Source organism: Microtus ochrogaster, chromosome 18 (assembly GCF_000317375.1).
Source record: "Microtus ochrogaster isolate Prairie Vole_2 chromosome 18, MicOch1.0, whole genome shotgun sequence".
Taxonomy (NCBI): domain Eukaryota; kingdom Metazoa; phylum Chordata; class Mammalia; order Rodentia; family Cricetidae; genus Microtus; species Microtus ochrogaster.
Window position 1 is genome coordinate 52,608,120 of NC_022020.1, and position 13,756 is coordinate 52,621,875.

The following is a 13,756-nucleotide window of genomic DNA, read 5'->3' on the forward strand; positions in this document are numbered from 1 at the left end:
GTTGAGAGTTCTCTGTTTAGGTCTGCAATCACTTCTTACAATGACATATATGCACATATTTAATTTTTTTCAGTGATGAGAATTAAACCAGAGGTCCTGAGTATGCTAGGCACATGCTCCCTGGCAGAGCTGCATTCCTGGCCAACACCTGGGAATTATTTTTTATCCTTTTCTGATGTTCCCAGCACCTGTTGAGGGCCATTAGCACCTATCACTGGGGCTGGCATGTCACAAGCACTCGCTATTTCTGGAAGAAAAGAGCGGACAATTCATGACTCACTGTTAAACACTACAAATAATATCTTATAGTGAACGAGGTGGGCCTCGCTGACACGGGGCCCTGACCCTCAAACTTCTGCAGAGGAGGCTTTGAACTCTGGGTCCTGTCTGTGAGGAACCCAGCAGGCAGGTAGGATTGTGGAAAAGACAAGTCAGGGGGCTTTGGGAAGGCCCCTGGAGGACAACAGTCATAGGGTGCCTCTTTCTCCACCCACCCCCCCAATCCTCTCTCTTCTAACTTGCAGGTAAAATACCGGACAGAACACTCACTGTTATCTTGGGCAGGAACTTGTTTGGTTGGAGATGAAAGGGTTTGAGGGCACAGCTCATCTCTCTGTGTTATACACACAAGGGCACACAACACAGCTCCCATCCTACAGCGACGGTATCTTTCCCAACCAATGTGGTCTCTTTTAAAAAATGTTTTATTATTTATTGCGTGTGTGTCTGTGTGAGATTGCGCACATGTGCACAATTAAAGGGCAGCTCTGGGGAGCTGATCTCTCTCCTTCCCCAGTGGGATCCAAAAACTGAAGCTAGATTATCAGGTTTATGTGAGGAACACTTCACTTCTACTTGAGCCGTCTCCTTGGACTCCAACCTGGTTTTGATTCGGTGATGAAAACAGTCAGGGTCCAAAGGAGGTCTTTCCTGAGGCCTGTCCTGTGGGGCGTGGTTCACAGACTTCTTCCCCAAACCCACCAGGAAGCTGGGCCCCTAGCCTCATGAAGGAACTGCCAGGGATCGCCCCATGAAGATGAGAGCTGTCTTTGTCAGAAGTCTCTCTCTAGCATGGAGGCTTTACAGGAGAAGACACCGGCAGAGCCAGCTGCCTCCCTTCCCATTAAATTTACTTTTTAGTGGTGTCTTAACAAGTCACGAGCCTCAGAGCCCTAGCTGGCGTCCAGCAGGCGATGCCCAGCCTCCCTCAGAGGAATCCGGGAGGTGGGGGACAAGGTGCTGTTGGGGCTTTCCTTTCTCACCAGGTCACTAACTCTCAGTTGCAGTTCCTATGACACCCCTATCCCAATGCTGCTGCCCCTTGACATTTCCCTAACTCTTCACACACCAGTGGCCCTGGAATCCACCTCCAGGAGTCTGCTAAAGCATGATAGCGCTACTAATAGAAAATTAGAAAACACTCCAACTGTCCACACGCAAGGAAACAGCTGAAAGTACTAGGGGCAGAGAGATGACTCAGCTGGTAAACAAGTTTGCTTCCCGCAGTTTAACACTGATGGTGGCCTGAGTTTGATCCCTGGAACCCATGTAGAACGAGAGAGCCGACCTCTTAACAGTATCCTCTGACCTCCATGCATGCTGTCCCAGGTAAGTTCCCTGTGTTCACACAGATAAAATAAGAATTTAAAACTTGAGCCGGGTGGTGGTGCACACCTTTAATCCCAGGACTCGGGAGGCAGAGACAGGTGGATCTCTGTGAGTTCAAGGCCAGCCTGGTCTAGAAGAGCTAGTTCCAGGTTAGCCAGAAAAAGACACCTCTGCCTCCCAATTGCTGAGATTAAAGGCGTGTCCTGCTCTTCTGGCTGCTTTGATCATTTGATCATTATACATAATATAACGTGATACATATACATAACCATTTGTCAATTAAGTGGCTTTTTTGTTTTGTTTGTTTACTTTTGTTGTTGTTATTGTTTTTATTAGAAACTAAAATTCCTTGATACAAAACTCCTTTAAAATGGAACAGGCACACTGAAGGTGCAGCTCTGTGGTAGTATCTGCTCAGCACAGCTGAGGCCCCTGTTTCATCCCCAGTACCGCAAAAAATAAGGGTCGGGTAGTGGTGGCGCATGCCTTTAATCTCAGTTCTCAGGTGGCAGAGGCAAGCAGATCTCTGTGAGTTCAGCCTGGTCTAAAAAGTGAGTTCCAGGACAGTCAGGGCTACACTCAAGAAAAAAAAAAGTAAAATAAGTATAAAAGGTATAGGCATAGTGGTACATGTTTGTTTTTGGTTTTTTGTTTGTTTTTTTGGGGTTGTTTTGTTTTTCGAGACAGGGTTTCTCTGTATAACAGTCCTAGCTGTCCTGGAACTAGCTCCTGTAGACCAGGCTGGCCTCTAACTCATGGAGATCTGCCTGCATTTGTGCTGGGATTAAAGGCGTGCGCCCCCACCGCCCAGCTACATGCTCGCAATTGCAGCACGTAGGAAGCTGAGGCAGGAGATCCTGAGTTTGAGGCCAGGCTCAGAATAGGTAAGTAAAGAGTAAATGTGTAACACGTTCAGGTGACATGCAACAGGCAGCTGCTGGGCTCCATCTGTGACTTTGTGTGAGCCTCTGCAGCTGCCCTTGAGTCCCCAGGTCATTCAGGCTGACGGACTTGAAGTGGAGCATATCCACGTGCTCACTGACAGGGCCTCATGGTGTGTAGTAGGAGGCTGTTTGTTCATTTCCAGCTGCCCAGACTCCCGAAATAACCACACAGAAAATGTATTAATTAAATCACTACTTGGCCTATTGGCTAGCTTTTACATCTTTTTTTTTTTTAAAAAGATTTATTTATTATGTATACAGTGTTCTGCCTGCACACCAGGAGAGGGTATCAGATCTCATTATAAATGGTTGTAAACCACTATGTGGCTAGGAATTGAACTCAGGACCTCTGGAAGACCAGTCAGTGCTCTTAACCTCTGAGCCATCTTTCCAGACCTAGCTTTTACATCTTAATTTAACCCACTTCCATTATTTTATATTTTACCACAAGGCTTGTGTCCTACCGGCAGGGTTTCAGCATGTCTGTCTCAGGCAGCAGCTCCATGGCTTCTCCATGACTCTGCCTCCTTTCTCCCAGCATTTACTTAGCCCCCCCCCCAGCTCTGCTCTACCCTATCACATGCCCAAGACAGCTTCTTTATTAACCAATTACTATTCACAGTATACAGAGGGGAATCCCACATCCGTGGTGGGCATAGAGAACTTCCAGAGAATTAAGTTTGGACAATGATTTATGGAAGGCGCCATGTTCCAGGAGAGCGTACCACAGCTAAACATGGAGCTGGTGGGGTGAACAGGCTCTGGCCCCTGGCAGTAGCCTAGGGTCAGTCAAAACGGCTGCCACCCTAGACCAAGATAAGATAAAACCACCGCCACCTCAATGTCCTCCTTGAGCTTTAATCACTGCTCTAGGCTGTGCTGGGAGCCCAGACCCTAGGATTCCTGAGCTTACTGCATTCAGGGCCTCTTCTTTTTCCTGGAGGATAAACCTGGACTGGATGTAGGATGGTCAGTGTCAGGCGAGAGACCCTTTCCAGTGTGGGGGAGTTGGGGGTGGGGAGGAAGGGACTGGAGGTGATCAGTGCTGTCCCCCTGACTGAGCTCCAAGTCTCCTTGGATTTGCTTTCCAGATACTAAGTGTGTGTGATGAGTGCATGTGTGTGTATGTGTGTGTGTGTGTACATCTGCGAGTGTGTGTACATGAGTGTGTTATGATAGGGATTAAGTCCCAGGCCTTTTTAAGGCAAAACACATGTTCTTCCTAAGTTATCATCCCAGCTTTCTAGATACCAGTTGTGTGTTCTTGCTCCACATCCTCAGCATCCTAGGCAAGCCTCAGACGTAGGATAGAGTCCTTTCATCCGATGCTTAGCAAGATGATGGGGTCTAAGCCAGGTTCCATTTTCCTCATCTGCTAGGAGACCTGCTTGTATTATGATAATCCTATGAATTTTGTACGAAAACATCCAGCAGGCCGGGCGGTGATGGCACACGCCTTTAATCCCAGCACTTGGGAGGCAGAGACAGGCGGATCTCTGTGAGTTCGAGACCAGCCTGGTCTACAAGAGCTAGTTCCAGGACAAGCTCCAAAACCACAGAGAAACCCTGTCTCAAAAAAAAAAAAAAAAAAAAAAAAAAAAAAAGAAAAGAAAACATCCAGCAGTATGTCTCATTATTTTCTTACGCTCTCCCACCACAAGCTCTCCCACCACAATGCAAAGCTGGTGTCGGGCAGCCTCCAGAAACCCCAGTAAGTCACATTGTCCCTTACTGAATCCTAGTCATTGTGGTAGAGTTCCTGGCATCTGCTTGCTAGCTCAACAGGAAACCACAGGCTCAAATCAGAGCCCAGGACCACCTTGTAGAAATGGCTTGCTCAGCAAAAGTGGATAGTGCCCTTTAAACCGCTCAAGTGACCAAGATGAAGAGCAGCCCCCTCCATCCCCCAGAACTATGCAGCTCCTCTGTGGCTACCTCCTACCCTAGCCTCCGCCCCAAGCAAGAGGAAAGGGTAGCATTTACTGGGAGCTAGTAATTACACTGAGCAAGTGCAGCAAGAGCCTAGATGAGCCTTCTGATGCCTCAGCCTCGGGGTTTCAGGGCACCTGGGAAAGGTTGCAGCCTCTTCCCAACTTCTGCAGGAATATCACTGGAGATCTCTGCTTTGGGAGGTCTGGGGACCATAAGAAAGCAGAAGAACAGTGCTAGGGTGATTGGGAGGGATCCAGTGGGTAAAACAATACCCAAATTTGGAACCATTTGAAAAGCTCTAGAAGAAAAATATTTTTAGATGCCTTTTGCCTCCTTTCAAAGACAAGTAAATACATATCTTAAGGTTACTATTGCTGTCAGAAAACACTGTGACCAAAAGCAACTTGGGGAGGAAAGGTTTTGTTTGGCTTAGGTATTTTGAATTACAATCCACCGATGGAAGCCAAAGCAGGAACTCCAACCTGGAGACAGGAAGTGATACAGAGGCCACGAAGGAGTGCTGCTTCCTAGCCTGCTCAGCTTGCTTTCCTATGGATCCCAGGACCACCAACCCAGGAGGGACCCCACCCATCAATCACTCATTATGAAAATGCCCTACAGATGGATCTTTTGGAGGCATTTTCCCAGTCAGGGTTCCATTTTTTCAGCTGATTCTATCTGGACACACATGTTCATCCACATTCATCACCCCCACCTCAGGCTGTCTCTCATATTTGGAGACAGGGTCTCATATAGCCCAAGTTTGCCTCAAATGTGATAGCTAAACTTATCTCAAATGTCCAAGCGCTAGGAATACAAGCACGTAGCACCACACCCAGGGATTTGACCCAGAGCTTCCTGCCTGCATTCTAGGCCAACATTCTACTGAGTACATCCCCAGCTCCACGCGAGGGTTTCCTCCGTTTTCACGGATCTCAAAAGAAACCACGAGTACCAATCATGGGTCTTGCTGCTGCCTCATTGTGGCATTTCTGACTGGCCTGAGCTCAGGAGGACCCAGGAGTTTTTCAGATTCCCTCGACGGGAAACGTTCGTGGGGGAACACCTGGGAGTCTTTAGTGGCTGCACAGGCTACGGGTGCCAAAGAATTCTGGCGTCTGAGAGCCTGTCAGGTGGTCTCCTGTCAGGTGGTCTCCGGGATAAGCCTTTCAGTTTGCTAATGAGGACATGACTGGAGCCCTGGGTCCAGGGCGTGTTATCACAGAACTCAAGTGTTTTCAACAGGCTGGAAAAGCAAGTCATCCCAGCTACCACCCAGGGCTCGTTCTTGAGTCCCAACAGACACCCTGACTTTCACCTGCTGGCTGGTGTTTTCCCCTGGCCTTGGGTAAGGTCTTTGCCTGGTGAGCATCCCGTGAGATTCCAGAACATTCTATGTGTCCTGGTGGCAGGACATGCCTACCATTCCTACCGGTGACCAGTCCTTATGATTAGTGGGGGCTTCTGAGGACAGGATGAGACTGCCCGCTGGAGGGGCTGAGCATGATAGAATGCCCAGCAGTGGTAAAGCCATCTGCTGAGATCAAGAACACTCGGGAGCCATCATCATACCAGAAACTTGCGGCCTAACGCATCACAGTTGGCACTCCTCATCTCCGAGTGGCCCCTTGCCTTTGATGAGACTAGAAAGACCAGCTCTTTGGGTCGCTTTTCTCCTAGTCCTCTCCCTCCAGCAGCACTGCGCCTGTGCGCCTGTGCTCAGTTTTGTTTTGTTTCAAAAGTGAGGGAGTGAGGGTGAGAGCGAGCCCAGCCCTCGCCAAGCGCTTTCCAAGCTCGTTAGGAATTGGAGGCTGTTGTTAGGCAAATACAGCGTGGAGTCACTTTATGGATGTTTCTGGAGAGGCAGGCGGAGAGGCGCAAAATAGGCGTGCCGGGGATAGAGAGACACCCGAACGAATCCACGTCGGGTCCCAAAGGTCGCCTTCCACCGGCTGGGCTATGGGTGGTTCCCTCTGCTCTCCTGGGAGCGTTGTTAGCAAGTGATCAATACCACGGGTTCCATTCTCCTCCGGGTACCAACAGCACCGAGGGGACAACAAAAGGTGGTACGGTGAGAATTTAGGGCTTCCCCTCGCCGCCTCCTCGGGAGTCCCTGCAGTCCACCCTGCACCTCCCCGCCCGGCGCCCAGAGTTCCAGCTGTCGAGCCGGGGGCTAAGAGCAGCCCGCTAGCCTTTGGGGAAGGGGCGGGGACAGCAAGCGGGACAGCCCACTGCCATTGGCTGGAATGGAGGGGGTGGAGGGTGGAGAGCAGAGAGGGGTCAAGTCCCGGGAGCGCGCAGGCGGTCGCAGTCACGCCGCCGTCGGGAGAGCCAGCGCGCCCGCCATGAGGGAGATTGTGCACATCCAGGCGGGACAGTGCGGGAACCAGATCGGTACCAAGGTGGGCCCGGGCACGTGTTCCGCTCCTGCGGGTGGGTAGTGGGTGTCGCCGGCCTCGGAAGACCTCGCCTTGCTCCTCGGAGCCAGGTTGACCCTGCGCACTCCTGGTGGGGAACAAACCCCCAAGAGCCTGCCCTGTCTCCCCTCGGGCAGACCCGGGGATCCAGCCCAGAGAGTGGGCCACCGGTCCCAGCAGCCGGCCTTTGGCATCCGGCTGGAAGTGGGCCACCAGTCCCAGCTGCGGGCTCCAGAGAGTGCGCCCTGGGGCCCCCGACCCGGAGAGTGGGCCCTTGGTCCCGAAGGGCGCGCCCTCGAGAGCGGCCCCCAAGGAGTGGGCCCAGGTTTCTGCGGCCAACCCCGGTGGTTCGGCCATGGGTCTCAGCGCACCGACTCGGGATTACGATCCAGGGGTTGCATCTGCGTCTGAGGGCTCGGGGAGCCGACTCTACAGAGCTGGTCGCAGGGCCCGGGGTGGGGAGTGGGGTGTCCCCAGGGTGGCGGGGGCTCCCTGAGCTGCCGGACTGACTCTCTGTCCCTTCGCCGTTCCCCCGCAAGTTTTGGGAAGTGATCAGCGATGAGCACGGCATCGACCCAGCTGGAGACTTTGTGGGCGACTCAGCGCTGCAGCTGGAGCGGATCAGCGTCTACTACAATGAGTCATCCTGTGAGTCGCACTGCTGCGGGCCGTCAACCCCCGCGCCACCCGGCCTCCGGCGCCGGCACCTGGCCTTCCCTGCTGCCTTTCGGGCATGCCTTGACAGCACCCGACCATCCCCAGCCGGGACCCCGGGCTAGACCTAGAGAGGGAGGCGCTCGGGGTGCGGTCTCGGCGGCGGGAGACTTTGCTCGGGGAAAAGTTCGGGCGGGATGGAGCTGATGCCCGGCCACTCCCTCACTCCCCCTGCAGCGGGAAACCCGCCCTAGGTCTATTCAAACTGTGGGATCCCGCCTATCCCGAAGGCCCGAACCAGACAATCCGTTGAGGTTGTGAAATCACCTCAGCACTTCCAGGCCATTCTTAAAAGAACGGAGCAGAGTAACCGACTGTAGCGAGCTTTAAATGCTGCTTTTATTAGGGATGCTTGGCTAAAATTTTGGGAAACACTTGTTTAAATGATTTTTTTCTGGTCCTTCACCTAAAATTATGTTTGCTGGACACTAAAGCTGCGGACAGCTCTGAGTAATTAATCGGGAGATTAGTAAAATTTCAGACCCTGGGTAATCCCAGTGTGGGAATGACAGCGCCTCTGTCCTCTGAACACTATTTTTACAGCAATTTTTGTTTTAAAAGTGTGACACACACCTTGCAAAGCAACAAAATCCCAGGGCATTGGAAGAACACCCAGAAATGACATGTGCAGGCACTCCCGTGGCATGACATTGAAAGCACATCCAAGACACCCCCTGGAGTCACCAGAGTCTGAGTCACTGCCCACCCGTCCATCCAGAGCTGGGAAGGGCGGTAGACATGAATCATGGGAAGTTGTTCGTATAAGCAGACGTGGAACACTAGGTATGGAGGGAGACTCTAGAAGCTCTGAGAGAAACTCCACAGTGTACACTGCACTTCTTCTTAATCATGGCGTGACCTCTGTGATACCCGTTCCTCTCTTTGGTTATGTGCAGAGCCCTTCCTCTTCGAGGTCCTCTGAAGTCTACCCTCACTGGGAATTACAGCTCGCGCAGGCGCCATGCAGACTACACAGACACACTCTTACTTAAATGAGTGAACTTCTAGGATCCCAGAGCCCCTGGGACGTCACCAGGGAGGAGCTGCGCACACAGCTTGACTGCTCATACATTCACACACTTGAGTGGGGCAGGTGCCAAAATCAGACGGAAGGCCAGTTCCACAGACCTTGTTTATTTCCGCGCAGCTAGAGAAGTGCCGCTGTCCAATAGGAAAGGAGTGTCCGGGGTGAACTGGGAAATACCAGTGGCATGATGTAGGCAGGAGGGTCTGTTTCTCACTGGTCCTGCTTAGGGGGCCTAGTAGTTCCTCATCCCAAGGTTAAGATTCTTTTGAGAGAAAAGTCATGGTAGCCTCTCTGAAGCTACTCTGGTTATCCCAGCCAGGCCGCTCTGAGCCGGTGGGACTGCTGGAAAAAAGTCAGTTTTCCCAGGAACCTGGAAGTAACTCTTATGGCCTTTCCCTCTCCAGCTCGGAAGTATGTGCCCAGGGCTGCCTTGGTGGACTTGGAGCCAGGCACCATGGACAGTGTGAGATCTGGGCCTTTTGGGCAGCTCTTCCGGCCTGACAACTTCATCTTCGGTAGGTTCAGTCTTGCTTGCTTTTCTTATTGTTTTGTTTTGTATTTATTTATCGTGGGGCAGGGGGTTGAACCCAGGGTTGAATTGCGACTGTCCACTTGTGGCACCTACCTAGGAGATAGTCAAAAGGCTTCAGGGTTTGGAGCATTTGGAATTTTCAGGTTAGGAAGGCTGAGCCATCAGAGTGTATTCCAGGGGAACTGGAGAATTCTAAGGGCGATTCCTGGCCTACAAGCATCATGGAGAGTAAAGGTATCACGAGAAATCTGTATCCTGGCCCCATCTTCAGAAGGCCCCGGGCAGTCACAGTTTATTTATTTATTTATTTTGGTTTTTCGAGACAGGGTTTCTCTGTGGTTTTGGAGCCTGTCCTGGAACTAGCTCTTGTAGACCAGGCTGGTCTTGAACTCACAAAGATCTGCCTGCCTCTGCCTCCCAAGTGCTGGGATTAAAGGCATGCGCCACCACCACCCGGCTTGCAGTCACAGTTTAATTGAGGGGTAATAGGCAGTCCCGTTACCTCAACCGTGGCTGAGAGGAAATAGTGAGAGCTGCAGTGTTTTTTTATGAGGCTGTGTTTTCCCAAAACATTATTTTGGGAAAGCTATAGACCAAAGTCACTTAAACAATCAAAGCAAAACTCCAGATGTCACTGTTTAAAAACATAACACTACTTTGTGGGGTGTTATAGGACACACCAATGCTGCACCTCCCAGCTTTGGGGAGGCAGAGGCAGGAGACTCTGTGAGTTTCAGAGCTGGGTCAGCCAGAGCTACATAGACCCTGTGTGAAAAGGCAGAGGAGGGAGAGCATATTCTGACAGGGTTCCAGTGAAGAGTATAGCATGCTGCCACTGGCCCTCGAGGGTCCCTCCATTCCCTGCACAACTTTGGACTGGCTGTCTAACTTGCACGGGGACTCTCTGGTCCTTAGGGAGACAGAATTGAATGGGTAGGTATGTAGGCTGTCACAGAAACGCTCCCACATGGAAACTGCAATTTGCCTCCGACTTGTGCTTGGCTCTGCTCTGAAGAAGGCAGAAGATCCTTGTAGTGGTGCATGACTATCTCATGGTCTCTGAAGGCAGCTGGATGGAGCATTTCCTCGTATCTGACAGGAAGGGCCCCTTCAAGAACCCTGAAGTTCTAAGAATTCTCTTATGAGAATCTGAGGTGAGGTAATGGCAGCAGGACCAGAATTCAATTCCCTGACTTCACGTAGAGGCAGATGTGGCAGCGACAGAGATGAGAGGGGGGTGCAGGACTCAACAGAGGCCCACGGGCAGGGAGCCTGAAGCAGTAAGCAAGAGACTTTATTTCAAACCAATGTAAGATTGTCCTCTGACCTTTCAGGGATGTTGGCTCACTCTTTCTCTCAACACACACACACACACACACACACACACACACACACACACGCACGCGCTCAGATGAGCAGTGTTTTGGGTGTTCTAGCAAGGCGAGAAGATTGGTGTGATTGAGTTGAGACAAGGTCTCATGTAGCCACAGCTGGTTATTATGTAGCTGAGGATGACTTTGAGCTGAGTCTGCTGCTTCCCCCACACAGGTGCCTGGTTGATGCTGTGTAGAGATTAAAGCAGAGCCCTTCACAAGTGCGGTCAGCTGGGAGGGGGGCTCAGGTTAGCTGAAGGTCACTCTGGGTTTCTGGCAACTAAATTCATCCTCCCTCCCTCCCTCTCTTTTCTTTCTGGCAATTAAATCTAAGAAAGGAAGTGACACCCCATGTCTCTATCCCTGAAAGACAATTTACGAACCCTTTGATTCTAAACTAGCATTTATTTTTCACTTTGCCTTTATTTCCAGCAAAATACAACACAATCACATTATCAAAAAATTAAACTATAAGCCAGGTGGCACAAAAGGCAGAGGCAGGTGGATCTCTAAGTTTGAGGCCAGCCTGGTCTACATTGCAAGTTCTAGGACAGCCAGGGCTATCTAGAAAGACCCTGTCTCAGAAAGAAAAGCAGACTTAGAGTACCCAAATCATTTTCTCCAGCTCTCCATCTCCGTAGACTCAGAGTCAGCTTGGGGTCTGCCTTGACCTGTCTTTATTTTGGTTGTCTTGTCCTCTGTTTTAATTATACCATTATGTAGATTTTTTTCATGGAATATTATAAACCATACTCCATGTTAGTGTGTAGTTCTAAGATCTGTAGTTTAGTTAGTACATAATATAATCAATGGTAATTAATTCCTTACAAGGCCAGTTCTCAGGGAAGCAGTTTGCTCTTATAAAGAATACGGTAATAAGGTGGCTGGGAAGAGGGTTTTCTTGGTAGAGAACTTGCTGTGCAGACAGGAGGACTTGAATTTGGATCCCTGACAGCCCAGTACTCCGGTGTGTACCTATAATCCCAGTGCTGGGGGGTGGAACCCGGTGGATACCTGCGTTTATTCAGCCGGCCAATCTAGCCCGATCAGAGAGTTGCAGTTAAGTCAGACACTGGACGGAGGAAGAGAGCCGGCATCGCTCTTCGGCCTTGCCTCATGTATGCACTGAGTACTGTCATGATCTGGGAGTGGTGGCACGGGCCTGAAATCCTAGCATTTTGAAGATGAGGCAGAGAGGTGGGGAGTTTGAAGCCAGTCTGGGCTGTGAGACCCTGCCTTAAATGAACAAGCAAAAGACTGAGAACTGAAGATAGGGGCTCAGTGGTTAAGAGCATTTGCTGTCCCTTTGTGAGAACTTGGTGCTCGGATCTCAGCCCTCACGCATCAAGCCTAACATACCACACATACTTGTGATGGAAGCCCCAAGAGGAGTAGAGGCAGGAGGATTGTTGGAACTTGCTGGATTTCAGCCTGGGGTGTGGGGGAGGGGCACAAAGAAGCCCCCAGGTCCAGAGAGACAGACCTCGCCTCGAATGGACAGAGTGATAGAGACTAAGTGGCACCCCTCTTTGGCCTCTGGGCATGTACGCATCCACACATGCATGCACTGACATACATAGGTGCATATGTAAATCTTTAAAAAGAACATGAGCATATTGGTCCATGGAAATTCTTTTTCTGACTTTGATTTCAGAGTAGACTCTCAAAAGTATAATAAACATCTCAGAAGACTTGGCCAGACCTCCCACGGCCTAAGGGCCACCGCAGCGCAATTTACCTCTGCCTTTACCTGAAGTTAAATTTAAATTGCTATCCCAGCACTTACCCTAGTAGTGACTTGGTGCTTTGAGAACTGCTTTATCAGGATTGGGGTGTGGCTCAGTGGCTGAGCATGTGCTTAGGATAGAGGAAGTCCTGGGTGTGATTTTCCCCAGGACCACAAAAACAACCCAAGTGGAAAAAAGTTACAGGAATCACCAAAACAACCCCGAAAGTGGCTGTTCTGTGTATAAAGTGTGAACGCCCTAAAGAGAACCTTAGACATAGCACGTGAGACTTGGCCCCAGAGAAACCCGAAGACCTGTGTTCAAATAGGTGACCAAACACTTCCCATGAAGAAGGCACATACCCCATTCCTGCTCTTTGAGAGAACACGGGAAGCTGGCTTGGCACTGTTTATGATGTTTAAGTTACATTGGAATTTCTAGAATGTCGATGGGGTCTGTCGTCACATGGGTAGAAGTGTGGCTAGTCACTGTGTTATTATCCCTAACCTTTCATATGCCTTAAGTCTTGTATGAAAACGTCAGGTTCCTTGGAAGTGTGTAGCAAAGGTGATGGCTTGTCATAGCCATGGCTTCTCTGCAGGTTTTTCTCCCTTTTCTGTCCAGACGGACTGTCTGTGAGCCCCATCTGGCCTGGGTGTTGTACCCCAGTTGCAGCCCTGTTAGGAAACTTTGTCATTCCAATTCTGGGTTGTGGAAAGGCAGCTTTTTGTATCAGCCAGTTTTGTTCAAACTGAAAAGTAGGAGGGTTATTTTTGTTTTTCAAAACAGGGTTTCTCTATGTAACAGCTCTGAGTGTCCTGGAACTTGCTTCGTGGACCAGGCTGGCCTCGAACTCACTGAGATCCGCCTGCCTCTGCCTGCTGAGTGCTGGGATTAAAGGCGTGCGCCACCACTGCCCATCATAAAGTGGGAGGTTAAGAAAGGTCTGTCCTCACCGTTCTAGCTGTTTGGTGCGTGGATAAACAAGAGCAAACTCAAATCGAGGCAGACCTTGTCATTGCTTAGTTGTCCAGTGGACCAGGTGCTTCTCGAAACTGTGAGAAAATGGCATTTAGGGGCTGGGGAGATGGCTAAGTTATAAAGAGCTTGCTGTATAGGCATGAGGGCTAAGCTCTATTAGACCATTTAAAAAAAAGCTGGGTATAGTGGGTATGTATCTGTGGAGACAGGAAGGTCTTGGGTATCTGCTGGCCAACCAGTATAGCTGAACCAGTCAGCTCCAGGTTTGGTGTGCACTTGTCCAAAGCACTAAGTGAGGAAGACACACTTCAACCTCAGGCCTGTACACTAATACTACATAGGTACACAATATGTGCACACACACACATGCAAAGAAAATGATATTTGGCATGTAAAGCTCGTCCCCAAAATTCTGGCTAGACTGGAACTAGAATATGCTGCCATACCCAGGCTTATTTTTACATTTCTCTCCCTCTCCCCGTGTGTGTGTCAGTGTGTCAG

General features: G+C 50.3%; 1 protein-coding gene across 2 annotated transcripts in view; it reads left to right on the forward strand.

Annotated features, from left to right (window-relative positions):
• The first annotated feature begins 6,494 nt into the window (after window positions 1-6,494).
• The window catches only part of Tubb6 (tubulin beta 6 class V), a 14,113-nt gene continuing 6,851 nt past the window's right edge, over window positions 6,495-13,756 (forward strand). Inside the window, exons 1-3 of one of the 2 annotated variants that reach the window (XM_026783663.1) lie at window positions 6,495-6,555; window positions 7,441-7,549; window positions 9,047-9,157. In XM_026783663.1, the coding sequence (XP_026639464.1) occupies window positions 9,097-9,157 (61 nt within the window). In that variant the 5' untranslated portion in view covers window positions 6,495-6,555; window positions 7,441-7,549; window positions 9,047-9,096. Of the gene's footprint in view, window positions 6,556-6,761; window positions 6,887-7,440; window positions 7,550-9,046; window positions 9,158-13,756 lie in introns of those variants that run through there. The other variant, XM_005356223.1, reaches the window with a different exon arrangement.